The sequence below is a fragment of the Antedon bifida genome, chromosome 3 (genome assembly GCF_963402885.1).
Source record: "Antedon bifida chromosome 3, ecAntBifi1.1, whole genome shotgun sequence".
NCBI classification, from domain to species: domain Eukaryota; kingdom Metazoa; phylum Echinodermata; class Crinoidea; order Comatulida; family Antedonidae; genus Antedon; species Antedon bifida.
This window is the reverse complement of record NC_136228.1, coordinates 34,303,641-34,331,417: the sequence shown is the minus strand read 5'-3', so window position 1 is coordinate 34,331,417 and position 27,777 is coordinate 34,303,641. Positions and strand designations below refer to the sequence as shown.

The 27,777-nt window shown below is 34.5% G+C and overlaps 2 protein-coding genes across 4 annotated transcripts; both read right to left on the bottom strand.

The window, feature by feature from the left end:
• Positions 1 to 4,423: 4,423 nt before the first annotated feature.
• Positions 4,424 to 27,690, bottom strand: LOC144838426 (uncharacterized). 3 transcript variants are annotated; one of them, XM_078693775.1, is made up of 4 exons: positions 27,564 to 27,682; positions 15,416 to 15,520; positions 7,579 to 7,728; positions 4,424 to 6,743 (listed from the first exon to the last, which is right to left on the bottom strand). In XM_078693775.1, exon 4 carries the CDS (start codon positions 6,726 to 6,728, stop codon positions 5,667 to 5,669), a length of 1,062 nt encoding a protein of 353 aa, XP_078549901.1. In that variant the 5' UTR covers positions 6,729 to 6,743; positions 7,579 to 7,728; positions 15,416 to 15,520; positions 27,564 to 27,682; the 3' UTR covers positions 4,424 to 5,666. The 3 variants fall into 3 exon arrangements, 2 of the variants coding, with proteins under 2 accessions (XP_078549901.1, XP_078549902.1); XM_078693776.1 differs by having other exon boundaries at positions 4,424 to 6,740; XR_013611634.1 differs by lacking the exons at positions 4,424 to 6,743; positions 7,579 to 7,728; positions 15,416 to 15,520 and adding an exon at positions 24,947 to 26,786 and having other exon boundaries at positions 27,564 to 27,690.
• On the bottom strand, positions 19,265 to 22,221 carry LOC144838429 (uncharacterized). The gene is made up of 2 exons (XM_078693780.1): positions 21,774 to 22,221; positions 19,265 to 20,430 (listed from the first exon to the last, which is right to left on the bottom strand). The coding sequence occupies exons 1-2, from the start codon at positions 21,793 to 21,795 to the stop codon at positions 19,607 to 19,609; spliced, it is 846 nt and encodes a 281-aa protein (XP_078549906.1). The 5' UTR covers positions 21,796 to 22,221; the 3' UTR covers positions 19,265 to 19,606.
• Positions 27,691 to 27,777: the final 87 nt, after the last annotated feature.

Sequence of the window (27,777 nt, the reverse complement as noted above, 5' to 3'; positions counted from 1 at the left end):
GTAGGGCACTTAAGTTAACCGGCCACTCAATTTCTTTCCACTCCTGACTAGTCGCATACCGTTCAAACCTTTTCAGATAGGCATCTAGGTCATCTGTTCGATCATGGAAAGGGGGTAATTTAGGTTTACTGGCCTTAACCCGTGACTCAGGATTGGGTAATACTCTACCACCCGGCCGTGCCCGATTCTTTTCTTGTTCTAATTGGATTTCTAACCTTCGCATTTCTATAAGATAGGCCTGATTCTCAGCTTCTTTCGCCCTTTCGTTTTCTCTCTCTTTTTCTTCACTCGCTCTTTTTCTCTCTGCTTCGTCCCTCTCTAGTAACTCTCTCCTCTCTCTCTCTTCCTTCTCTAGTGCCTCTCTTCTCTCTCTCTCTTCCTTCTCTAGTGCCTCTCTTCTCTCTCTCTCTTCCTTCTCTAGTGCCTCTCTTCTCTCTCTCTCTTCCTTCTCTAGTGCCTCTCTCTCTCTGTCTCTATTTCGCTCCATTTCTTCTCTCTCCCTGTCCCTGTTTCGCTGTTTTTCTTCTCTCTCCCTGTTTCTCTCTTCTCTCTCTAGTGCTCTCTCTTCTCTCTCTCGTGCTCTCTCTTCTCTCTCTCTGGCAGCTTCCTCTCTCTTTTCCACAAACTCTCTTAATTCCACTCCTTCTAACCCCAACGCTTTTCCTGCGTCAACAATTTTAGTGAGATCCATTTCTTAAGAAAAAAAAAAATATATATATATAAGTATCCAATATAAGTATACAGTATGCCAATAATATGGCAAATAGACAATCCAAGAATCCCGTACAATTGTTTCATCTACCAATGTTCACGCTAGGTTACAAAGTTTCCCGGACGAGCCCCCATAAATGTCACACAGCCGCAATTACGGCTCTTTCGGACATGTAATTGCTGGTAACCAACGGTGAATAACGGTAAATAGCCACAACTGTACACATATAAATGTAAAAAGTAAAATTTAATAATAATCTTCGACAACCAATTCTTTCTTTTATGATTCAAACCCCCAAAAAAAAAACCCACAAAAAAAACCCAACCAATTCTCAAACAATGATACCGTGTTCCTATTCCCCACAAACTTTATGCAATTCCCCAAATTTCCCAATCCTTCCAAACCAAATATCAACAATCTTCTTATTTTTAAATAAATCCCCGAAACCCCCCTTTTCAAATACAATAATATCACAAGATGAATAATTAAACAATACTAAATGTCCACAATATCGTTCCTTCTTGCCTTCTCTCCTACGCTGACACAAAACAAATTAGAAAGATAAAAGTTAAAACGATTCTGCAAATAAACAACTCCCACGCCTCTGCTCCCGTTCTGCTTGTATTATCAATTATAATTCTTCCTATTTTCTGACATATAAATAAATCAAATATAAAGTTAAAATGTTTCTTGATGTCGTTCTGCCCTGCAATCCGCTCCCCGACCAATTATTTCTTTCTCCTTTCCACGTAAAATAATATCAGTATCAATCCAGTTACTCTTCAATATTTCCAAACAATTCTTTACATGCAACAACGTCTGCTGTTTCCAACAGTTATTTCTTCCGTCAATTTACCTTCACAATTTAAATTAATCCTCAGTAATCTCAACAATTAACAGTTCTACATTTAAGTACAGCCTTATAGTATTACTTCCAACTCACAATTTATTAACTTCATGTATATCACTTTATTTCCTTTCTGCTTCAGCTCTATATCACCATAATTATCTCCAACTCACAATTTATTAACTTCATGTATATCTCTTTATTTCCTTTCTGCTTCAGCTCTATATCACCATAATTCAATTACTTCTTCTCCTGCACGTCTTAGTTTCTCATATCAATATTCACCTATCCCTTTCTGGCTTAACATAACATAGCCCTCCCTCTCTGTCTCCTCTCAATTTCCATCTACCTCAAAATTCCCTCAATTATCCACATATCACCACCTTATCCTTCTCCACCAATCAGCAACTCACACACTAACTTAACTCTTATACCTCTCCTCCAATCAGCAAACACCACACAATCCTTCTCTGCAACACAAAAACTCTGCTCCACTGGCTTCACACAATAGCTTCCTAAAACAAAAGAAAGGTTCAAATAGTGAAAACAAAAGGAAAAGTAAGAATGACTTGCAAAATATATACACAACTTTATGTCACTTGTGACATCGTGAATTTCGAAAAATGGCCAAAATATCCTCTTTTTTAATTCAATAATTATGCGATAATATTGCCATATATGCGCATATATTGCGTTATCAACATCTTATAGAGCCATAGTAACTAGTTATGTCAACAAATAAAAGGGTCGAAATTTGCCCATTTTTCGAAAATTTCCCTGTACTATAGTACAGGGATTTTTTCGAAAAATGGGCAAAATATCCACTTTTTTAAATTCAATAATTATGCGATAATATTGCTATATATGCGCATATATTGCGTTATCATCATCTTATAGAGCCATAGTAACTAGTTATGTCAACAAATAAAAGGGTCAAAATTTGCCCATTTTTCGAAAATTTCCCTGTATTATAGTACAGGGATTTCTTCGAAAAATGGTTAAAATATCCGCTTTTTAAAATTCAATAATTATGCGATAATATTGCTATATATGCGCATATATTGCGTTATCATAATCTTATAGAGCCATAGTAACTAGTTATGTCAACAAATAAAAGGGTCGAAATTTGTCCATTTTTCTAAAATTTCCCTGTACTATAGTACAGGGATTTTTTCGAAAAATGGCCAAAATAGTCACTTTTTAAAATTCAATAATTATGCGATAATATTGCTATATATGCGCATATATTGCGTTATCATCATCTTATAGAGTCATAGTAACTAGTTATGTCAACAAATAAAAGGGTCGAAATTTGTCCATTTTTCTAAAATTTCCCTGTACAGGGATTTTTTCGAAAAATGGCCAAAATATCCACTTTTTTAAATTCAATAATTATGCGATAATATTGCCATATATTGCGTTATCATCATCTTATAGAGTCATAGTAACTAGTTATGTCAACAAATAAAAGGGTCGAAATTTGCCCATTTTTCGAAAATTTCCCTGTACTATAGTACAGGGATTTTTTTCGAAAAATGACCAAAATATCCACTTTTTTAAATTCAATAAATTATGCGATAATATTGCCATATATGCGCATATATTGCGTTATCATCATCTTATACAGCAACACTAACTAGTTATGTCAACAAAAAAAGGGTCGAAATTTGCCCATTTTTCGAAAATTTCCCTGTACTATAGTACAGGGATTTTTTTCGAAAAAATGGCCAAAATATCCACTTTTTTAAATTCAATAATTATGCGATAATATTGCCATATATGCGCATATATTGCGTTATCATCATCTTATAGAGCTATAGTAACTAGTTATGTCAACAAATAAAAGGGTCGAAATTTGTCCATTTTTCGAAAAGTGTCCCTGTACTATAGTACAGGGATTTTTTCGAAAAATGGCCAAAATATCCACTTTTTTAAATTCAATAAATTATGCGATAATATTGCCATATATGCGCATATATTGCGTTATCATCTTTATAGAGCCATAGTAACTATTTATGTCAGCAAATAAAAGGGTCGAAATTTGTCAATTTTTCGAAAATTTCTCTGTACTATAGTACAGGGATTTTTTCGAAAAATGGGCAAAATATCCACTTTTTTAAATTCAATAATTATGCGATAATATTGCCATATATGCGCATATATTGCGTTATCATCATCTTATAGAGCCATAGTAACTAGTTATGTCAACAAATAAAAGGGTCAAAATTTGCCCATTTTTCGAAAATTTCCCTGTATTATAGTACAGGGATTTCATCGAAAAATGGTTAAAATATCCGCTTTTTAAATTCAATAATTATGCGATAATATTGCCATATATGCGCATAATTGCGTTATCATCATCTTATAGAGCCATAGTAACTATTTATGTCAACAAATAAAAGGATCGAAATTTGTCCATTTTTCGAAAATTTCCCTGTACTATAGTACAGGGATTTTTTCGAGAAATGGCCAAAATATCCACTTTTTTAAATTCAATAATTATGCGATAATATTGCCATATATGCGCATATAATTGTGTTATCATCATCTATAGAGCCATAGTAACTAGTTATGTGAAACAAATAAAAGGGTCGAAATTTGCCTATTTTTAGAAAAAAATCCTCCTGTATCATAATAGTAGGCCTACAGAGATTTTTTCTTTAAATGGCAAAATGTCGACCCTTTTTTTTCTCGAAATAACTAATTACTATATTATAATGCGCAGAATCACATAATGTGGTCTGCACATGTATGCGCAGAATCACATAATGTGGTCTGCACATGTATGCGCAGAATCACATAGTGTACTCTGCGCATGTCACCTAACAACAGTTCATATTTTGACAATTTTTTGGTAAATGTTGACTCTTTTATTTTTAAATAACTGCTTACTATATCATAATATTACAAGCGCATAATCACATAATTTGGTCTGCACATAATGCGCATGCAATACATTTCAAACAGTTAACTTTTTGGCAAAAAAACAATTTTAGAAGTAAACTAAATATAAAAATGGCGTAACGTCCCATATAAATTAACAATTGCGGTATGGTTACTTCAGAAGTAAACTAAATTACACTATAATATTAACACAAATATAAACAAATGACTTAAGTAATATGTAAATTTTAGAATCGCGTTATGGCTAGTGTAACCTAAATTAACACTATAATATTTTATCAAATGGAGTAACGTCCCATATACATTAAAACTGTACTTTAGAAGTAAACAAAACTATACAATATTTGCAGGAGAAAAAAGCATGGCTTAATAACTGCTACCTATAGCACAAATTATAAAACAAAAATATATAATAGTACTTTATAAGTACTTTATTACAAATACAGAGATATATAATATATCTATGTTATAAGTAAACTATTAAATAATATTACCAGGGGAAAACATGGCTATATATGAAAGACACTACTTGGATATGGTACTTTATAAGTATATTAAATTAACATTATTAGGCCTATTTATAGTAGGAAAATGGCGTCATGTTCAATTAACTTTACATAAATCGTATTTACAACAACGAGGCAACTGGCTTATACATTATACAAATTGAACTCAATAACATTAGGTCTTTTGAAAGCCTTATTATATATAAGCATTGTACCATTTCCCCTGTTGTTTGTACAGGCATTGTACTTGTTCCGTTAATCTATCAATAGGCTGCATTTTTTTGTGTTAGGTTTCCGCATAACATAAAAAAAACGACGAAACTGTATGGCAATATAAGCTGTATATTTTTTGTACGTTTACTCATACCATAGGAAAAAACTACGACACAGTACACGACGATATTGAAGTTGATGATGATGTCGACGATGATGACGATGTCGACGATGATGACGATGTCGACGATGATGACGATGATGACGATGTCGACGATGATGATGACGATGTCGACGATGATGATGATGACGATGTCGACGATGATGACGATGTCGACGATGATGACGATGTCGACGATGATGATGATGACGACGACGATGTCGACGACGATGACGACTACGATGATGATTATGATGACGACGACGACGACGATGATGATATGATTATGATGATGACGATGATGATATGATTATGATGATAACACTATGCGTCGTAATCGTCGAAACGGTTAACCACTTGTTGAAACCAACTTGCAAAGGCGGCAGACGAGACCAGATTGAGGGATTCATCCAGATAGCGGCACGCCATCACATTGTGCAGAGTGTTCAAGGGTACGTTCACTCTACGCGAATCCTCAGACGTTGGTAATTTAGCATTTTTTAGGATGTTTTCCACTCTGGTGTTCACAAATGATTTCATAGGCGTCAACATACTCAGCTGGCCCTGATTTAATGGCAAAAACATTATGTCAATGTTCTGTTCCTTTAACACGCTGTATTGTATCGCCGTTCTAAGCCAATTTTCCATAATAAAATACGTCTTTTTATTTGATACCTTTGCACCTACAGCCGACAAGAAGTTAACGTAATCAGACTTGCACAAGTCACCGTATTGTATTTTGTGCAAGACAAGCCCCGTAGTAGAAGATGCTGCCACCAGCATGTGGATCATATCTGAACCTGTTACTTTTCCAGTAGATACGGATGCATAGGAAAACAAACAATCCGTAATGAAAACGCAATGTTCTTTAACGCCATGGTTTTTAAACCATTTGGAGTAAAATTGAATGTGTTTACGTTCTTCACTTTGTTTGACCGTTGACACCGGGTTGTGTAAGACCAGGGCGCGTTCCAAATCATTTTTATCTAATTTGGATTGAACTTCCTTCGTGAATATTTCCGTTTCCAACAGAAACGACTCCATGTCGGCAAGAATATCATTGTAGTCCTCATTGGCTTTGCATTGATCAAGATACGTCAGAAATTGCCGTTGTTCAAAATGAGATGACCGCTGTTTCTTTGGACTGAACTCGTAATCAGACAGATGTGTTGTGTCGTCTTCTAACGAGTTCCTCTTTCTATGTAAAGGTGCCACTGTGTCGTCGTCTTCTAACGAGTTCCTCTTTCTATGTAAAGGTGCCACTGTGTCGTTGAATTCCATGATTGCATCCGGGTGAGTCGTCTCTGTCGTACATTCCTGTGAACATGTACATACTGCTGGTTGGTTCACTGACAGATCCAGCGGTGCTTCGTCGTAGCAACTCATCTCAAGTCAGCACTACTGTAAAATAATTGTGTCTTAAACACTTGTTTCAAAGCTAAACTATCTATAACTCGTAAGAAACCCTCTTGGTTTGAAAAATTACGACATAATACGGTCCACTACCGATAGCAATATCTGATGAATAGGACACGGAACCGCAAAATATTGTAGACTGCACAACATTGCATTGATATTACTTGAGCAGTATTTAAGGTTAATTCAGAATTACATTGTTGAACTTTTTTCTCAACAACAATGCTTCACGGTTGATCTGATGTTCTTGAATATCAATTGAATGAATCGTGATTGATAATGCGTCTCGAAAATATCGGCATTCTTTTGTATTACGGAATGAACTCATTGGTGCGTCGTTCACAATGTTTAGGTGGCATTTAATAATTCGAGGGAGGCATTTATTCGAAGGGGAGCTTATTTTTTGGGTATAAAATGATACCCTAAATGTCTCATTTTATTACTGTAATTAATATTATTTCCTATGTAAACAGATGGTTTAAAAATAAATAAATAAAAATAATGTTAATTTAATATAATTAATAATAAGCCATGCCGAATCCCGGAATGTACGACTCGTGATTCCCGATTGCATTGCCATACCTTCATCATGGAGCTGGAATTCATTCAAGGGTCTTCCACACCTGTTCCGGTCAGACGCCGGCAAATCAAATGGAACGTGAATGATATGCGCTGTGCGTTGCCGTGTAAAAACGAAAATTTACGTTAGATTTGATTTTCCGGCACCGGACCGGAACAGGTGTGAAAGACCCTTAACACGGAAAGAGAGAGCCACCAAGGCGCTTCCTGATTTGTATAAAAAAAAGGGGTAGCTGATTACCGGGTTCTTCATTATAGCCTATCAATGATCTGCCTCTTGGTAGCTGTCGTGTGGTCAAGACGATTATGTGAAAAGAACCAGGCGGCAATCGGTCACCAAATCGGTCATGTACTCCTGCCAAGATAACCATACCGCTGTGTGTTCGGTGTTCTAAACAAAATAATAAACAGTAAAAATACATTATATATATTTTTTTGTATCTCCATTGAGATCCAGCCACTGATACCCACAGCATTGTCATTTTTTCAGTAATTTGCCTTTGGATTTATATATATATATATATATATATATATAAAGCAATATATATACTAAAAACACAAATTGAAACTACACGCATTAGTGTATTCCGATGTTACCACTCGTCCTAAAGATTATTATAGTAGTGAATATAGAGGGCGCTGTCACGAATTCGATGTCAGAGCCATATATATAAAGAGTTACGACATTGGATTATAGTCACGTGATATGCAGATCAATTTGTGTCAAACTTGTCTCCGTTAATGCATGTAAAGTATAGGAGCAAGAAAATACTTTAAACTTTTTCTTATATTTAAAAAAATGTAATTGCACATTTTACGGTGAAATATCGATGTGCACAGCGTACAGAAGTACTTGCGGCAAAGAATATTGCGCGCGCGTGCGCTAGTACATTACAAAGTTCGATTGATTGATTTTGGAACGAAACATCCCATAACTACGTCCTATTAATAACAATTATGTAATATTTTCAATTCATAATGCATGCTTTGATGACTAAATAAAATAATAAAGTGTCGTGGATATATTTGTTAATATATTGAATAGGGTATGAACAATATTAAAATAATAAAGGCAAATTAGTACAAATGAAATGATGAACGAGTCTCTGAAAGTTTGTGTCAAAAACACACAGAGAGCCATATACTGTATAAAAAGAGGGGTGAATTTGTGTGTTTTTTGTATTGGTTCATGCTTTGATGTATCCTGACTTGCATGTAGGCCCTAGCATTTATTCTTTTGTTATTATAGACACAATATATATATGTTACCAAATTAATACCATTAATAAAATTAATTACTAAAATAAAAACGGAATATAAACGTTATTTCATAGACAAAAAAATCTAAAAATAATGCATGAACTATAGGAAAACGCTATACAAAAGAGACGCGCGCGCCCTCAGCGTGCGTATTCTTTGACACAAAAATGGCTTCTAATTTTCAATGTCGTAACTCTTTATATATATATTGGCTCTGTTCGATGTCTCTGTGTAGTTATTATAGTATATTTGTATTATTTGGCTAATATTACCCCTCTCGAATATTAATGCTATTTATTTACACATTTTGTTGTGCTAGGACCTGGGCTCGTGGTACGACGTTCTTTCGTAACAAATATTGATCGATCTTCTGATCACGATGTCGTATTTTATCTTTCAATGATTTAATTTCACCTCCCTGTGATCTAATTGTTTTGCAATCCATCGAAATACTGGTAGAAGTGTGAAACTGTTTTCTTTTTTAATGCAAAAATAAATAAATAAATAAAAAAAGGCCATCAATAGATTTAGGACAAAAATCAGGAAATTGTAATCAAAATCATTTCAATGGCAATACAGACAATCAATAAAATTGAGCTAAAATACAAAAACGATATACAATTCAATTCACAATTAAATTATAAATATACAAGACATTCATTCATTAATTTTCTTTATTTCGGATAGTACATCCATATACAAACAAAGGAGAAAATAACAATAAATATTATAATACAACGCATTGTTGTTTATCACTATATACATATTTAGTTAAGATAAATGTAGATATGACCATTATATTGTCGATCATACTTGTGTTTTAAAATAAGGAAAGAGTGGACACTTTCCCTGGTTAAAATGACCTAGGACTCGACATTCTGATACGATATGGGACGGGCCAGATTATCATTGTGCAACTTGTTTTGTCTTCCTTCCGGACATTCAATTGTCTCTCTTTCTACATTGTCTTTCAAGTAGGCCTACCTACAGAACATCTACGTAGATCGAACATTGCTTTCGTAGTATGTATCCTTCACATACGTACACAGCGTCGAGTTCATTGCCATACACCTCTATTGAATTTGAGTTTGCTCCGTTCTTATCCTTTTATATATGACGTCATCTAAAGTGAAGCACACAATAACTCTAATGTCCAATCAAAATTGACAACGCACATACAAGTTTTTTGTCGTGTTGCAGAAATCACATTACATTTTATGACTTAGTGCATGCAGTGTAATAAAAAGATAGCAAAACTCATCGCTGTTCGATGAATAGGCCTAGAAGCCCCTAACACACGACGAATACACCAACAATTTGCTACGATCAATAGTTGCAAGGACTTCTTTTGTATCACCTAAAATCTTCTTAAGATTAACCCGGGTGGTTAAGAAAGCGAACAATAGACGGTCTAATTATTTTGTTTGTTCGTTAACAAATATATTATCATCGGTGTAAAGTCTGGCGAATATTTTGCACGCAGGAAGAGATAGACCAGACGAACTACTACGTTATGCGAGACATCATGTACCACCAGCCTAACTCTCCTCGGATGATAACCGAAGTCAGAGACAAGGATGTTTTTGCAATTTTATCGCCTAAAATTATTCGCAGACAACGTTCGATGACTAATACTACTAACTTGGAAACTAGTACAAGTGTTCCGAATTTTCCACCGATTACGAGAACAAAAAGTGGAGGTAATGATGGACTTAGACGAAGCATGGATGATGTCGCGGGGCAGCATCAGACCAGTGAAGATTCAATTAGAAATTTATACCTTCCACATAAACCAAAACCACCTAGACCAGGAACGCCGACGTTTAACTCACCCTTCTTCAGACGTAAGGCACTTGCTATCAATCCACTAGAGAAAAGAGTGCTTTCAGAACCAGCCATAGGAATTTTAAGCAATAATGAGCAAAGGAACGGCCATGTTGGAACTAGAATAGGTTTGCAAAGCCCACGTTTGCCGAGCAGGACCGGCTCACGGAACTCACAGTTATCAAGGGCTAAACTTCGAACGAGTATGAGCTCGTCTGTATACGAATCTATATCAAATATTTCCACTTCTGAAGAAATAGGTCTTTCGACAGAACTCATAGCAGCAGCAGCAGCAGGTAAACAAGGATCAAATGATATTCCTAACAGACATTACAACAGACAACAATTTTGTAGCAACAGATTTGACCAAGACGATGACCAGGCGCACGAATTAAGCCACGATCGTATTTTTGAATCTGATGAATTAATGATGGACAAAATAACTGATTTGCCAACTAAGGATCTAGTAGATAAATGTCAAAAATGGTTGGAAGGTGTTGAGCATGCGCGAGATGATGTGCAGTGTTAGATATTATTTTCGTACAAACTATCAATGGATATAATATTGTTATGATTAAATGGAATAAACTTGATGTAGACATTAAACGCACAAAATAACTTAAATCTCTGGGAATTACTTCTTGAGTGACAAGGAATTGAATTTGTATTAAACACACCGAGCACAGAGTATCTGCTAATATTGTATTCTATTAATGTTATTGTTTTTACTATGCCATAGTCCTACATACGGCTTAAAAGATTTAATTTCGTTTTCACTTCTCTATTCTAAAACAAAAAGAAAGTAGGCCTACAAATGAAATTTAATGAAAATAATAGGAAACTGGCAAGAAAGCTATAGGCTATACAACTTTTAATTTGATTTACAAAAAAAATTGAATGGGCTGACGAGTAGGCCTCCTACGGGGCTTAATGTTGAGGTAATCTTTTTTCTCCCCTTAATAATCCCTGGACCCGTGTGTAAATTAGGCTTATGATCTAAAAAAGGAATCGGACTGGATGACTAAAGAGGTATAGCTGATATTGTACATTTTTAATATTCTCAAACGATCTGTACAAAATCGGTTGTGATTCTAAATGGTTTGGCGTTTTATCAGGGCATTCTTGGTCAAACAACCATTATTCAACAACATTATTAGATTGCCAAGGTACTGTATTTGAATTGCTATAACGGGATAGGCCTAGGCGAATATAAACTAGCTTTAAACATTTTCAACAATGCTCATTGGCGGATCCAGGAACAGAGCCTGAAATGGTAAATAATCTTATATCCTTTTTTTTGTATTATAATTTCAAAATGTGGATCCGCTTATGATGTTTACATTTAGGCCTAATGTTTGAATCCGGCTTGTGACAATGTATTTGTGACAATGCAAGCAACACTTTATTGACCAAACAGCAATTCTGCTGATGCTAATCTTCAATAAACCGGTTGGTTATTACTAAAGTTTACATAACACGCAGGACCTAGGAAAAAGAGTAAATGTTTGACGACAAAATCATATTTACAATCGAACAGAGGTTCTTTCATAGGATAATACAGTATATCATGGACCTTACAGACATTCAATCATAAATATGCCTATATACGCCAACATGTCTGTACAAAATCAACCAGTATAATATAGTCTACGTTTGTTAACATAAAAAAAAATTGAAAAGCAACCTATATTTTTTTATATAGAATACGATAATCACCATCTCTCTCAAGCTCTGTCTACACTACCAAACTTTATGTGACAAAAACTTGATGTGCCAATATATGAACATGATGATGCCATATTACTACCATATTTGGGCACATCACGCTTTTTATAAAAGTAGTTTGACAGTTTAGACAGAGCTTTAATCAATATAATATATGTTTTTAGAAGAGCAGCCTTTAATAAAAAGTAATTATGTCAATCTGTACAATAATATCAGAAATGGAAGTAAACTAGTCAATTTTCTCATTTTGAATACCTGTACGTCTAATTTTGAAAAACGTAGAATGGCTTTCGACCCGATTTGAAGTCAACCCGATAGCTGCACGAAGAATGGAATTTTCCACCGTAAATCCCACGGTAGCTCGAGTTCACACTGTTGCGTTTCACCGGTACTTAAAGATACCGTACCTGATATGTTATTTACAATGATCATGGAGTAAACTCCATGCAATGATACCTGGTCGGTGTTTTATGCATTGTAAAGTAAGTTCTTGAAGGTGGTAATTAAACATGACCATTAATCATCACATTGCCATTGCGGTCCTATTTTCAGCCGATTCTCGTTACTGTATCTATTTCCAAAGTATCATAGGAATATTTGGTAATACAACATCACATGTGTTTCACATGTATCCCTAGAGTAGCCTAACCCTTAACCTTACATCACATGTGATGCTGTATCACCAAATATTCCTATGATACTTCGGAAATAGATAGTATGTGGAGATACAGCACTGGGAAACGGGTATTCAAGACCAATGTATGCGCGCCTACTTTGATGTTAGTATCGAAATATCCCTATAATACTGTGACGTTTAACCCCTTTCTTTTAACAAATTACAATGTAAAGTGAACTTTGTATGCGTTATAGGGTAATAAATATATAACTGTCAATGCCTAGGCCCCCGCATTGCAACATGACTACTAAATGATGCACGTAAGCAAGGCATGCTTGTCTACATAAAGTGTGTTTACCTAATGCCTGCACATAATTTCACAGGTCTCTGAATATAATGAAAGATCAACTATTGAGGGGGTTAAATCGCCCGTGACGTCACGAAGTAGGCCTATATAAAACATTGCACGGTTCATGCACACCGATTATCGAACAAATGACACATTTTCCCACAAATTGTTTAACATTTTCATTTGCACGGCTGTCCTATAGTTTCATTTTTAAAAACTACTTTAAAGGTAAGCATTATTGAAAACATTCACATGCGTGCGCAGTGCAGTGTCGCTTATGATGGCATGGAGGAATGGAGTTTATCCTTTATGATACAAACGTTGGATACAGACGCGTTGGTCGAACAGGTGTTGAAATTAGCCGCCTTATCCTTACAAATAATCATAGTGAATATGTGAGTTTATATCGAATCGATTCGAATTGTGGAACTTGTCATCAGAAAAGATATTGCAAATGCATTTTGTTCATTCATGCATGAAATGCATTACGTGTACTTTATGGATACCAGAGCTATTATAGTCTGATTGGGCTCAACATCTCACTAGAGGGGGTTCTGTACTATCATGGCTCTGTCCGTACTCTTGCCAGTGCGCCCCCTATTTAACATTCAATGTTGGATCGTCAAACATTGTTGACGCCACCTATCAGCAACATTCTATTCTGAACAAAGGCACCGTAGCAAAGAATTAATTTGTCACATTTGTATGAAGTCTAATATAGTTTCTTCATAATCTTTCACGCTTCATAGAATAGAATATTTTAATATTTTTCTTTCTTTGATGGTTAAATGCAAAATATTGTTAATGATAAAAATCAATAAAGTTAATTTTGACAAACAAAGAGGTAGGAAATCAGGTAATAAGCGGGTCTTCCAATATTTAATAATATACGGGCCTGACTTCCTTACATTTTAAATGGTGTTTTCCCTAACAAACTATAGTAGGCAGTAAGCACTTTAATAGTCCATAGGTATTTCTCAGAGTGAGAATCTTTCAATGAAATCCGGGTTCTAGTAATTAAAACTAAATAGACTAATTCAAAACACATATGATAGATAATAATCCACATCCCTAAAATTCTAGAAGATAGAGACAAATGATTTACGATACGATTCTTTGTGATTGCGTGTTTAGAGCCAAAGAAAGACACTAGTAATATTCAATGAGAAGTTACAGCCACACCCGGGGGATGTTTATTTGACTACCCCCGGGGGACAGACGAGTTAGATGTCTAATTTGTATTGGTTCACTTTATATTGTAAGTGTTAAAAGTTCGCACGTTTAGCTCAAACTTAATCTGATCTAATAGTAAAATTTATGTAGGTTGTCAAGCGGTAACGATGATAAAGAATCGTAAAATGCTAAGATAAGCTTTGTATCATTTTCTCTATTATATTCAGGCCTACAATACTATTTTAACACAATAAGAATCAGTGTTTTTTTTTTCAATTTTTGCGTTGCGCATACGTACGTACAGTCTCGTAGCCTGTGATTGGTCAAACGAATTGCGCTTCGCATCGTTTTTCCGTGCCGTAATTATGTCAAGTGGACAAATGAAAAAAACCCACTCAATTAATTTGTGGTTGTTTAATATAGATATTGAACTTATTTTATTTACTATAGTAGTAGTATTATTATTATGTGGTAAAGCAACCTTGGCCAGCCTAGTTTTGCACTTCAAACCCTTAACCTAAATACGGACTGGACCATGCGGTAATTTTAGACAGCAGAGCCGACACAATTTAAGGGGTGCATTTCTCTTTCCCAGAGAGCGTACCGGTAACCTATCGTTGACCCAAGCATGTGTTTCACAAGTCATGTGACGACGAGTCTGCATTTGGTTTATATTATAATTTACACTTTATTACATCCGTACCTGGTTACCACCATTTTATAAAACTCGTCGGCCATGATGGCCTGCTATTACAATACATAACATTAAATAATGCTCGATAAACTAATTTGACAAAAAAAAGTGCGATGTGCCTACATATGATAGTGATATGCCCAAATACGGTAGTGATATGACATCATCATGTTCATATATGGGCACATCACATTTTTTTGTCAAACTAGTTTGATAGTGTAGACAGAGTTAATGACACACAGCTGTTTAATACTTACAATATACTTTAGTCTACCGTACCTACATTAATTTAAATAAATGTAAATTATATTTAAGTATTGAGCATGATACCTCATATGTTTCTAGGAAAACAGTTGATAATCGATTCTGCAGGGGTATACAATCTGACATAACATCATAAACAATTGTATATATGTCATGATGACGTGTATACTTACGTCACTGGTATTTATACACCCTCTTAACTTTAAAAATAAACAAGGTTTTCCAGCAAGGAGTGTTACTAAAAGGTGAACCAACTCTGGATTTTGGCAGAGAAAAACCTATGGGGAGATTAGAAAGAGAAAAGCGATATTAACATGAATTCATTACAATGTAATACTCATATTAAACAATCGAATTTGTCGACAATTTTCAATTCACTTGTTCTATATCAAATACTCAAAATAAAGATACTATAGAATACATTTAAAGTAGGCTAAATAATGTAATATGAAGCGTTTCGAATGATCAATTTAATTTAATATAGGCTTACTATACTATTGTTCAACTTTCGCCTTCCATGAAAAAGTTCCTGAAGATATTGATTATAATTAGGAGTAACCGTAAAACAGTTTAACTTTTTCAGGACCTTTATGATTGTGATTTGGTATCTACAATACTATTGGTCAATTGTTTGTATATACATGCACGTGACTAGTGCGCGTAATAGAAGTCAGTGGAGGTAACATTTTTAATGTGCAAGGCGGAACTTCCTTTTGAATATGTTCTTTATGATTTATGATGTATGGCGGTCTATCATAATAATAAAACTGTACATTATTAAAGTTGATACATTCCTTGATTTGCTTACTGTTATTTCTCCTTCGATTGGACAGAGAGGGGAGAGGGGGTTCAATTCCATTTTGGGAATTAATTTTTGTGACCGCGCAATAATAATAACTTATTTGAACAATAACTTTGTAATGGTGGCATACGTAGGCCTATAGGCCTATAAAACATTTTATTGAATTTTGAACGAAAACAAAATATATGCAAGGATGGAACTCTAAAACAGAGCCGGACTATGATATACTTGTGTAAACTTGTTTCGATTTGATTGTTCTCTGGGATATGTTTATCTTAGGGAAAAAAGTATTTGCTTATATATAACATGAATATCAATTTATCGACCGTATGCTTTTATCTACTATTGCACTGTCAATAAATAGATCGCAAATAAAGGTAAACAAGAAAGAACTAATTACGAATACTATTAATATCAAAGCAAACACGAAAAACCAACGAATAAAAGATAACGAAACAATCCAAGATCTCCATATCTCTTACTGAACTTTGTTAATTATGTTATATTTAGATAATATCAGTATAACACTACTTCATCATCTACTGTACGATTGTAAAATGTTTTATTTCTGATTGTTGAAGAGGATTAATTGGCAAAAGTCAGTAGATATGCAAAGTCTAACAAAATGAGACACATCACATGTGTAATTATGTGCCCATTGTCTGTCTTCAACATTGATATTAACATTTATCTATTATATTTAGGCTTTATTGCCTACTTTGGGTTCGATATGATTGCTAATTTTTAATTTAAAGATGGCCAAGGTAGTGATATTAACGTTTTATCAATTTATTGAAGAGGCATGGAGTTATAAAAACTCCATGGAAGAGGGTAGTTTTGATGTTTTTGTTACAGACCCAGATACTAAACGTATTAGGGTTTTAAATAAAAGGAGCGTAACAATACAATGACAGAATGGCATTAAACTTGATTGTTACAGGGTCCAATAGCGTCGTCGATATGTCTCGTCTAATGGGATATCAGGGGTCCTTTATAGAAATGTATTATCGGAAAATTACATTTGAACATTTCAAATTGGTATCCTAACATAGTTAATGTCTAGACATAGTCGTGGGTCAAAGGTCACGGTCGCTGGTAGTTAATCGTTCTATTATTATACCACTACCTAAATAAATTTAATCTTTTTTTTAACCTACAAAATAACCAAATAAAGTTACCTTGTAAATTGAAATTATGGTATGAAGGAAAAAGTTAAGGAAAACGTGATTTAATATCACGTACGGGTGAAAGTGCACACTTTTTCCAATATGAGGACTGTCTTCAAACTGTATCCTTGATACACTATTAATTGTGGCTTTTCTTGAAGCTAATAAGCAATTTCAAACTAGATTTCATGAGCGCAACAACATTTACTGTATGCTGACTTTGTAAACGACTTTGACAAAAATTGAAGTTCGGTTAAAATAAACTTTGATGGGAAAGACATTTACTGTGTAGTATTTAAACCCACTCCTGGGAAGTTGAATTTATGGAAGTTTCTATCTTATTAACCCTTTTCATTATAAGATTACCACTGCTGCAATGGGAATATACCCTGCCCCAGAATTTAACCAGGTTAAGGTCTCAACTCTTGCGCATGGCCGATTTACCGCAACAAATGTCATTAAAATATTCTTCCGCATTCCACCACCTGATGACCATACTTACATAAGTTTATCTTTTTAAGTTTTTGATTTTTTTCTAAATAGATTATACAAAGTATCGATCGATTTACACAGCATCGTAATCAAAATATTTGACCACTTTTTGTTTCGGGTTGTACAGTAATTCTCTCATTCTCATATATCATAAAATAATGTTCCAGATATAGAACATAATCTAAATTTAAATCACATATTTTCAATACTAGACCTTATATTATAAAATAAACTTGTATCAGGTATATTAAAATCAAAATGATATATAGCATATTTCATTAAATAATTTTGAAAAAAGGATTGATAAACAATTCAACAATTTAAAACGCGTACGGAGAATAAAAAGGATTTTAGAAGATTTCTGGAGATTACCAATTTACGGATGTAAAAGAGAAAACAATTTCCGTCGGACAACAAACAATAATAATAAAAGCGTAGAACTCAATTGTTATGTTTCTATTTACTAAATCGATTTGTTAGTCGCAATTGGTGCATATAATTTTTTATAATAGTTCTTTGACAGGAGATAAATCGTTTAAGCGTAGGCCCTATAGATTGTTTGTTGTCGCTATAGTAAGAGGAAGAAGAGGTGTAATAAAAAAGTTTTTAAGAAGAAAGCGAACAAAAGCTGAAGTTTACGGGGGTACAGTTAGTTCATGATGGATCTATTTGTTTACAGCGGAAGACAATGAGTTGAAGCAGAGTATCAAACGTAATAATCAGAGTTATAATCTCGGTGAGTAAATGGCCTCCATAATGCTCTCCAGAAAGAATAAAAACTATAATTAAAAAACGGATGGAATTATCAAACAAGTTGACAATGGTTGGATATTGATTACAAGTGAGAATTGAATCCGTTTCGAGGAATCGAGTAAGCTCCATAATATTATTCAGTCTAAATAACAACCTTACAGGTATACAGTCTCACTTTTTAACAGCCATAAAGAAAACATCAGAAAAACTTTAGATTTACTGCTCGAAGTATTTTACTTTGGGAAAAAACAAGTCATAAACAGAGGAATAATTGTTTTTCTTGTCCAAAACGGTTTATTGGACAAATGTCATTTTTAACCCCATACTAAATGTTTTGGTTGTGGTTAAACTGGTGTCTATTAAACGTATGATAAATGAACACTTTTGACATCTGTTGGGTAAATCCGGGTTGAGAATAGTGGTTATTAGTCGCCTTTCACCGACAAGGCACGAAAGGAGGAGATTTTCATCAAATCGCGTTCAATCCTCGCAAGTAGCACGGGACCAAAACGAAACAAAAATGACAAATAAAATTTAGGACAAGATATCTTAGTGGATTTGTGAGAATGTCTCCCAGTGTGTGTTGGTACATTCCGTTGTTATGGTTCGTTGGTCATATCGACAGGAGCCGGATTCGGCCCACCTTTGTATCGGAGATCAATGGACAATATCGTGGGCATCACTTCAACATTCGTTAAAAAGTTCGTTACATACAAGATGATGTTTACGATTTATCAAAGCGTTCACCTCCACGAAAAGCACGAAAAAAAACCACAACAAAGGCAGTATAGAAATTCTTTCACAAGAAATATTTTAGATGAAAATTTAATGCTATAGAATCATCATAAACAAACACATCTATTGTTATCCTTATAAACTATCATACATTACAGGGAGTCGTCGACATTGTTGTTGCGATGATTTGGGTAAATACCAAAATCACCTGGCAACCCCTATAAATTGTTTTCAAGTTTATAATTTGTTTCGTACAGTATAATGACTACAAATAGCAATTACGTAATATAATATTTATGTTATTCACACAAAAACAAAACCACACACACAATATTGTTTATCAAACGCGTAACTAATAGAAAGTATTACAAAATAAATATATTCTTTATAAATAATTTTTGTTTAAATAAGTTGTTTTAGTGAAACATTGAAATGGCTTCTTCTTCGTCTATCATAGGGAGAGATTGTTCTGAATTGTCTGATGTGTCCAAACTTTCCTTAGACCTAGACGTTTGAGTTTTTGTTTCAGTAGTCTGTCTTGCTGTTTCAACTTCCGTTAACCATTTCATAATTCTGTTTTTTGTTTTTCCGTCTAAATATTCTTCGTTCAATTGTCTTTTTCCTGGAGTAATTTGTGTAACATCTTCATTTTGTGCTAAACTTATTTGTTTCGATCCCTGATTGACGATCTTTGACCCGTTGTTATGTTTGGTAGTACGGCTGGTTTTAGGCCGAACTCGTTTAGAGCACTCACTAGGCCTAGAGCACTCACTAGGCCTACTGTTGGTTAGAGTAGACCTGGAAAACGTAGCAGAGTTTTCTCTATAATTATTATCACTGTCTGTAACTCGGAGTCTCTGATTTTCCTCTCTTATAGGTTTAATAGCAGTACAAGATAGCGTTTTCTTCAGTTTGGGTCGTTCACACGGACGCTGTGCGTCTTTCAAACTCGAACCTTTAGCACGTGTGAATGCATGCTTAGGGGTTGGTGTAGCAATTCTTGTTGGTTCTACTATTGGTTTAATCCGATCTTTTGGATTCAATTTAGATTCAGTAATGTATCCACCTTTTGGCCTGATTAAGACCTCGACAGTGATCGGCTGTGACGTGTTCTTGTCGTGTACACTGTTGTTGCTATTTCCTTTAACGTTTCGCCGATATGTATCTTTTCCCTCTGTAATTGGTGGTAAGTTGGTCCGCTCTGCCCAAAATAACGCCGTCATTTCATTTATATTTTTATCTGAAAAAGACGTATATTAATTATTCATATAAGTAGTAGTTAGAGAAAACTTGGACGAAACGCAAGAGAATCAAATCACAATTATTAGCACCAGTTCGTGATTGGTAAAATCACTTGCGTTGCGCTTACGCCCTGTGCGGTTGCGTCCTATCATGTTTACATTAAAAAACCACAAGAAAAAATATATTTATTATAGGAAAAATGTACTGAACATTATAACAGTATACAGACAGTACCAAGTACATTAAGCATGTACTAACATGTTGCGTCACTTTCCAACATTCTAACACGTCGCCCGTGTCAGCGTTCAACATACTTAAAAAAAAGATGATTTATGTTTATGTAACCCTAACGAACTTTGTGTGTATAATATGAAATAAGTAGTGGCCAAACGTCGAAAATTAAGTGAAATTAAGAACTTGTTGACGACAGATAGCAATAATTTAAAAAGTGTTTAGGGGGAATTGACGACAATAAAGCCCATACACAAACACGCATTTTAAATGACACTTGGTTTATAATAACAGTTGTATTGTGTTGGTAGATTTATGTGTTCCAAGAAATAGTAGTTGTGGCAAAAAGCATGTAAATCTTTCAATGTTACCTGGCTTACGTGTTTGTGCATTACAGTTCTTTGGCGAAAAAAAGATACCACCTTACTATAATATACAGTATCGGGAACGTATTATAGAGAAGGGCAAGTTTTTGTCCCGTTTCGTTTATTAGTCCCTTTTTGCCAACATCTGATTTAACATATCCTCTCATTACATTAAAGCTCTTGTTCTTTGGCAAAAACAAAATATAGACCTAAACTAGTCATATAAAGCGAAGTAGGCCTATAATATACAGTATTGTATTATTACATTATGGCAAGTGTTTTGTCCTGTTTCGTTTATTACAGTATTAAATATACTGTATGTTTTGAGATACTGAAAATATCTGTTAACATCCTTTCATTTATACATTTTCTTGTACAGTAGGCCTACTATCAAATTAATAAATTTGCTATTACCAGTCAAATTAAAATTTAATATTATTCAATGTTAATCTTTGGAATAACTGTGTCTGAATAATATATTTCAGAGAAGGCATCTCCAATACTTTTTTTACAACAAAGTTTTTTCAGAACTGTCAATTTAATAACCCTTTTCGAGGATGTTCCGAAAATCTTTATTTAAAATTATTATCATTAGGCCTATTTTACAGTAAATCTATATCAATAATCTAGGCCTAATTTAAGTCAAGCTCACTTTTAGGCCTACTACAGTTTTTGAAATCATGATCATAAACTAATTATTTGATTAATTATTGTTAATAAAACATTAATGTGAATGCATTCTTACCTTGTAATATACCTCTAACCATGATTATGTGCGCTTGTTAAAACCGGCTAAGTTCCAATATCTACTCACAGCAGCAACATGTTCTCGTAAAGGTAGATTCACACTGAATAATCGACAACTTCACAATCTTCTACGTTTTAAAGCCTAGGATCTGCCAACAACCAATCACAGTGCGCCGTTTAAAGTTACATAACAGTGACTGTACTTTGTCATTGTATGCTTCTAGCTCCTTCGTGATGATCGGTATCCTCGTCGCCGTCTCTATAGGCTTACGTGCCACTTCTTGGGTACATCCTGGAACTTTATATCCCCCACACGATGTTCACAATGGCTTGAAATACACGCTTTATTACCGAGCACGAAATACAGTTAACGGAAGGCTGGTTGTTCTATTGTTGTTATAATTGTAATTGTCTGTACAAATAAAGACGTCGTGATGATGTAGGCCTACGACCGACAATATATTCTACAATACTATTTAAAAGAATAAAGACACTAAGTTTCGTCAACAAAATTAATTCAGTTACGCCACAAAAACGAGGCGCGTTATCAATATTCGTACGCTGCGCACGCACGATACCTTGTGCAGATCAAAAGGCGTAAAACTGGGGCGCAACCGAGTTTCATCCAGATACCATATCGGATATGTTATCAGTTCCGTGTGTAGGCCTATTATCACTATCGAATCGAATGGCTTCACCTTCTATCAGTAATTTATTAATAAGAAAGATGTAGAAGTTTTTTCGAGCACGTGCATTTTTTTTCAAATTAAATGATGATGATGATGGTATTCACGCTCTTAATAGTATCATGACCATTAAATGTTATGACCCTGTTCGATCCTCCCAGGTCTGATTATTTGCTGGGGATGGATAGAATAGATTCTTGGAATTTTACCTTAAAGTCTCACAAAAACTGTCCATAAAAATGAGATAAAAATAAGATGATACAGAGGAACCACCGCTCCGTTTTTTGAAGCTCCCAAATGAGAGCTTTGTTGGAACAGAATTCGAGTGGGCACCTGTCTATCAAATAAAAAATCAGATTCAAGTTAACCAAGAGAACAATAATAAGAAGTAAAAAGATGTTGCTTATAAAACCTTAAAAAAATCAGTTGGTGTCGTCCCTTTAACGCAAACACACACAACGAGTGCCTCTTTCAGCTTACAGATGTTACGCAAATATTAAATGAAACTCCCCACTCTACACTTACTCTCTCTCTTTTCCGTATTTGAGCTATGTCTCGAAGAAATGTAGACGTGCAGCAGGCTTAACTATTAGGCCTAGTAAACTGGTATTTCATTATGCCTAACATACACTTAATTTTAATTAAATCAGGAATATACCAAGATAACTTTGCCAGCAGACATCGTGGTTTAAATTTTACGTTCAGACAGGCTAATATTCTACTGGCTTTCTTACCAGTCTTTAAACCATAAATCGTGTTTCTATGACAACGAGTGACAGAAATATCATGCGAGACGCACGTGCTATTGTTTGAACACGTACCAACAGGGTCAAATATATTTGGTATAATATTAAGTCTGATAATATAATTATGATTTAACGATTGAAAACCTTAAAATGTTCCATTAAAACCTATAATTAACTCAAAGCATATCATACACACGATTCTCAGTCAATTAACGGTGCATAGACCGGACGCAGTCCGTCCGATGTTAAAAACACATAGGCTAATTGAAAAAAAATTTACCTGAAAAAACTGTAATTAAAAGCAAAAAAAAGTCAAATTGGCTGCCAGCCAATGGGTTTTTGGTTGAAATTAACCGTTTATTTTGTCATATTATAAGTGAAAACATTATTTTTTCGGGGTTTTTTTCTACGGAAGTAATTAACTTTGTTAAAACTACAAAATGGCATATTCAAAGTCTGTTTTATTAATCTTAATTTTTTGGGGGACAATACATGTTTAATGTATACAGAAATATTACGGAATCAGAATCACAAAAGAAGAAAAAACGGTGTATGGCCACTGTTCCGTGGTGTGGCAAAATTACCAAATACCCCATGTTTGCACCGCACAAAGCATTCCAAACTCGTAGTAGGCCTACTAGAGAAGTAGCTGAATGTGGTCATTACCGCCAACACAATGTTCTCGTGTGTATGCCAGTATCGAATTACTGTCCAGTCACCCTGTTCTGTATTTACTCTCGAGTCTCGCGAGAACATCTTATACAATTCTTGTCATATTTTTAGAATAACGATGTTATACTTAATGAATAGATAAATAAACGCGTCATCAATAAATAAAACACGTCTCATCAATATATTGTATTATATGTAATTCATCATGTTTAGTAAAATACTTACTTCAGAGGTCAGTGACATTCAAGTTTGCGCGATTTTTTAGTTTTTTTTAAAGTGATTACAAAATACAAAGTAGGCCTACACATTTAATACAATTATTCAATTGTTAACCGCGCGGTTTGAACGTTTGGTTTATGCACATGCGTAGTCATATTCTATCTACCTTTTACCAAAGTGGCGCTTTTTACGATATGAACAAATTCGCAGACAATCAGAGCTCGGGAATATCCGATTCGCGCGCGAACAGATACGTCTAAAGGAAAATAAGCTTTAGGGCACAAGTTCTTGAGAATCTAACATTATAGAATAATAATAATTGAAAAGATAGATGAACAGAAATGTAAAATGATCCCGTCACTCATACTGTCTTCAATTAGTAATAGTTAAAACCGCCTTTAGTCGGAATTCAATGTGCGTGCTGGTTATTCAGTTGTCTACTACTACCAATATTTACCAAGCACCCTATCCGAGTCCCATATGTATACAAAGCAAATAGCAAATAGTTGTTATATTAAATACAGTGAATGAGATATCCTTAAACAATATCCGTGACGTAACCAATACGTGGAAATATTTTCACCGTCCTGTTTAATGAAATACTTCTAAATCAATGCCTTCGTTTGACCTGAGGTCAATGACATTAATTACTTGACATTAATTACGCAATGTTTCGTAATAATTTTTAAGAACATTCAGATTTTAACATAAAATTAGTAAGTTCCTAACGTTACGAATCTGCCTCCCTTCAATTTAGACTACAAAAGATAAATATAGCGCAGGAAGCCTACTTTGTTTCTACTACTGTAGGAGGACACAATTATTCATGTTCCGTCTAAATCATAATAAATTACCAACTCAATTTTACTCCTATTTTCAAAATTTTAATCATTCTTACAACACCAGATCTTCAACTGCAAAAAATCTAATATATGAAAAGCATACCATATTACTTAGAAGAACATCTTTTATTTACAATGGACCGTATATATGGAACAACTTACCGCTCAATCTAAAAGCAATAACCATCATAAATACATTTAAAACAAAATACAAACAAACACTTATTTCAAACTATTTAGAACATTAGTAATTCACAATTGCCTTAAGACTGTTTTTTTGTTTCTTTTTTGTGCCTTTTTGTTTAGTTTTATTTGTCAATTTGACGAAAGGAAGAACTTTTTTTTTTTTTTTTTTGTTCTCTCACTTAAATTAGATAATTAAATATGTTACTTATCTGGAGGACCAAACTTAAAGCCTTGGCTTAATGTGTCCTCCTCACACAATTGTATTTATTAATTTATGTTTCTGTTCATATTGTATTATATTGTGTGAAACAATAAACTTGAAACACAACGCAATGACGTACGTACGCGCGCAAATTTGACAGTTCTAATTATATCCATCTTCGCGTGTTCAAAGCTTCAAAGTGTGTAATTAAGCGCACAATTGCCTTTACTGAAGGTTGATGCTGAGGCAACTTACATGTTTTCTTTTAATCATCGCGAATAATGCTATTACATTGAGAAAGAACATTCAATGAAATGTTAAATGGTGTATTATTCACACAATAATACCTTTAAACTATCTCTCCACTCACCTAGATTTATTTTCGGCGAGAAGTTATTGATGTTTTCCTATCGTGTTTTCTTTTAATTACAACGCCATGTTATAACAACGCCGTTGTTAATTAAATAACTAGGCCTATATAACAACAATGGGCCAGTTGCGTGTACAACGTAACAAACTTGGCACTAGTTTCAGAAACGAAAATCAATAATAAAATGATAATAGCCTATACAACTTCTTTCACTGAAAATCAAAATTAAACAAAATACTGACGAGACGGCATCACTAACCTACAGGGAAGTCCCCATCACATCTTTACTGACGTCATAAAAATAGCAATCATGAAATTGATTAATAATAGAGCAAAACTTTTAGATAAAATTTCAAATAAGTAACGAAAAGTTTTCGTTTACGAAGCCACCATCAATAGAATCGTCCTCTTTAGTAAATCCACACTTATTATAAAAACCCATCCCTTTCCTATTTCCCTTATTTGTAGACACTATCATTTTTTTATATCCGTATTTGCAACAAAAATCTCGAGCGGAATCAAAAAGAAGTTTCCCAACACCACGACGCTGATACTGTCTATAAACACGCATGCGCACGAGTTCACCAGTGCGTCTGTCGGGAGTATTGACGACGGCGACGGTTCCGATCACTTTACCGTCAAAGATGGCTACTTTGAAACAACATCCCTCTCTTCGTACGAAATGAGTTGTGATGTCAGCCATTCTGGTTGGCAACTCTCTCTGGCGGAACTTATAGTGCAGAAAAGTGATCTCTCCAAAGCGGATACAGTAACACGTTACAAAAGCAATGCAAGTGTAATATAAAGATACTGTCGTATAAAGTGTTAAAAGGCATATGATAAACGTAATTCGAGTCATAAATACTGCAGTATTGAGAAATGAATAATTTGTAGTAAAAAAAAAAAGCGAAAAATCATAAGCTTCGTCGAAGAGTCGAACAGCTTGTGCATTTTCGTCAGGTTTGAGATCGCGCACAGAGAGCTCCTGACTGCTAAATTTCTTTGTAATACCGTCAGCCATTATTACGCTGTGACGTGTAAAGTAAAACACATTCAACTTTGTGGTAAGAAGTCCAAAGACGACAAAACTATAAAAAAAAAAATAATACGAAAAAACTTAGGCCTACTACAACATAAAACGGAAATGAAAATCACATTTAAAAGCAAAGAGTACCGTAGTAATATATGTATGCAAGTCAATATATTCAAAATGAAGTGTTTAAATGATCAAATTTGGTTTAAATGTATTTGAAATAAATTGTGAAACATTTTGAGATTGAGTGTGAAAAGAGCAAACAAACAAGCCATGGTTTAATTTAAGTTAAATATATTTCTTTATTGAAGCCATGAAGGTTACAATATTATTTCACACATTTTGATTTAAAAAAACTGTTGTTATGTTTGGTTAATAAATTATTGCATTTTTAATAAGACGTGTATATTCATTATTCGATTGAAGACTAGGCTTAGGCCTACTTACTACTACTACTACTACAGTAGCATGTGGTGGTAGTACATCCTAGTTACTACTACTCTAGTAACTACAGTACAATACAAGTCTATTATAGATAAGGCCTAGTACTAGTAGTACTAGGCTAGACTCATTATAGCTACCTGGGCATAGGCAAGCTACGTGCCTTCTTAGTTGACACTAGCCCTAGGTGCCTAGCCTATCTAGAGGTACATAGCTAGCTAAAGAGAGGGGCAGGCCCAGCTAGAGTAGGCGGGCCAAGGCGGCACTAGGCCTAGTACTACTAGTAGTAGCTGCCCTTCCTTCCCCTAGCTAGCCTGCGCCTAGTCAACAATGCATAGTTAAGTAGTAGACACACATCTATCAACGAAAAGCTAACAAAAGGCATACATACCATGCACAAAAGGTATACAAAAACCATGCACGTATCCCCAAAATAATGTTGGCCGTCGTCTGCCGTGCAACACACCTGGACTACTGGACCCTGACACCTGTGTGTGTGGTGTGTCACGTGTGTGTGGTCTCTGTCTGGGGATCGACTCAAAAATGAAAAATTTCGAAGTTTTGAACAACTGAATCGCTTTGGACCGCGAATGGCTTAAATTGTA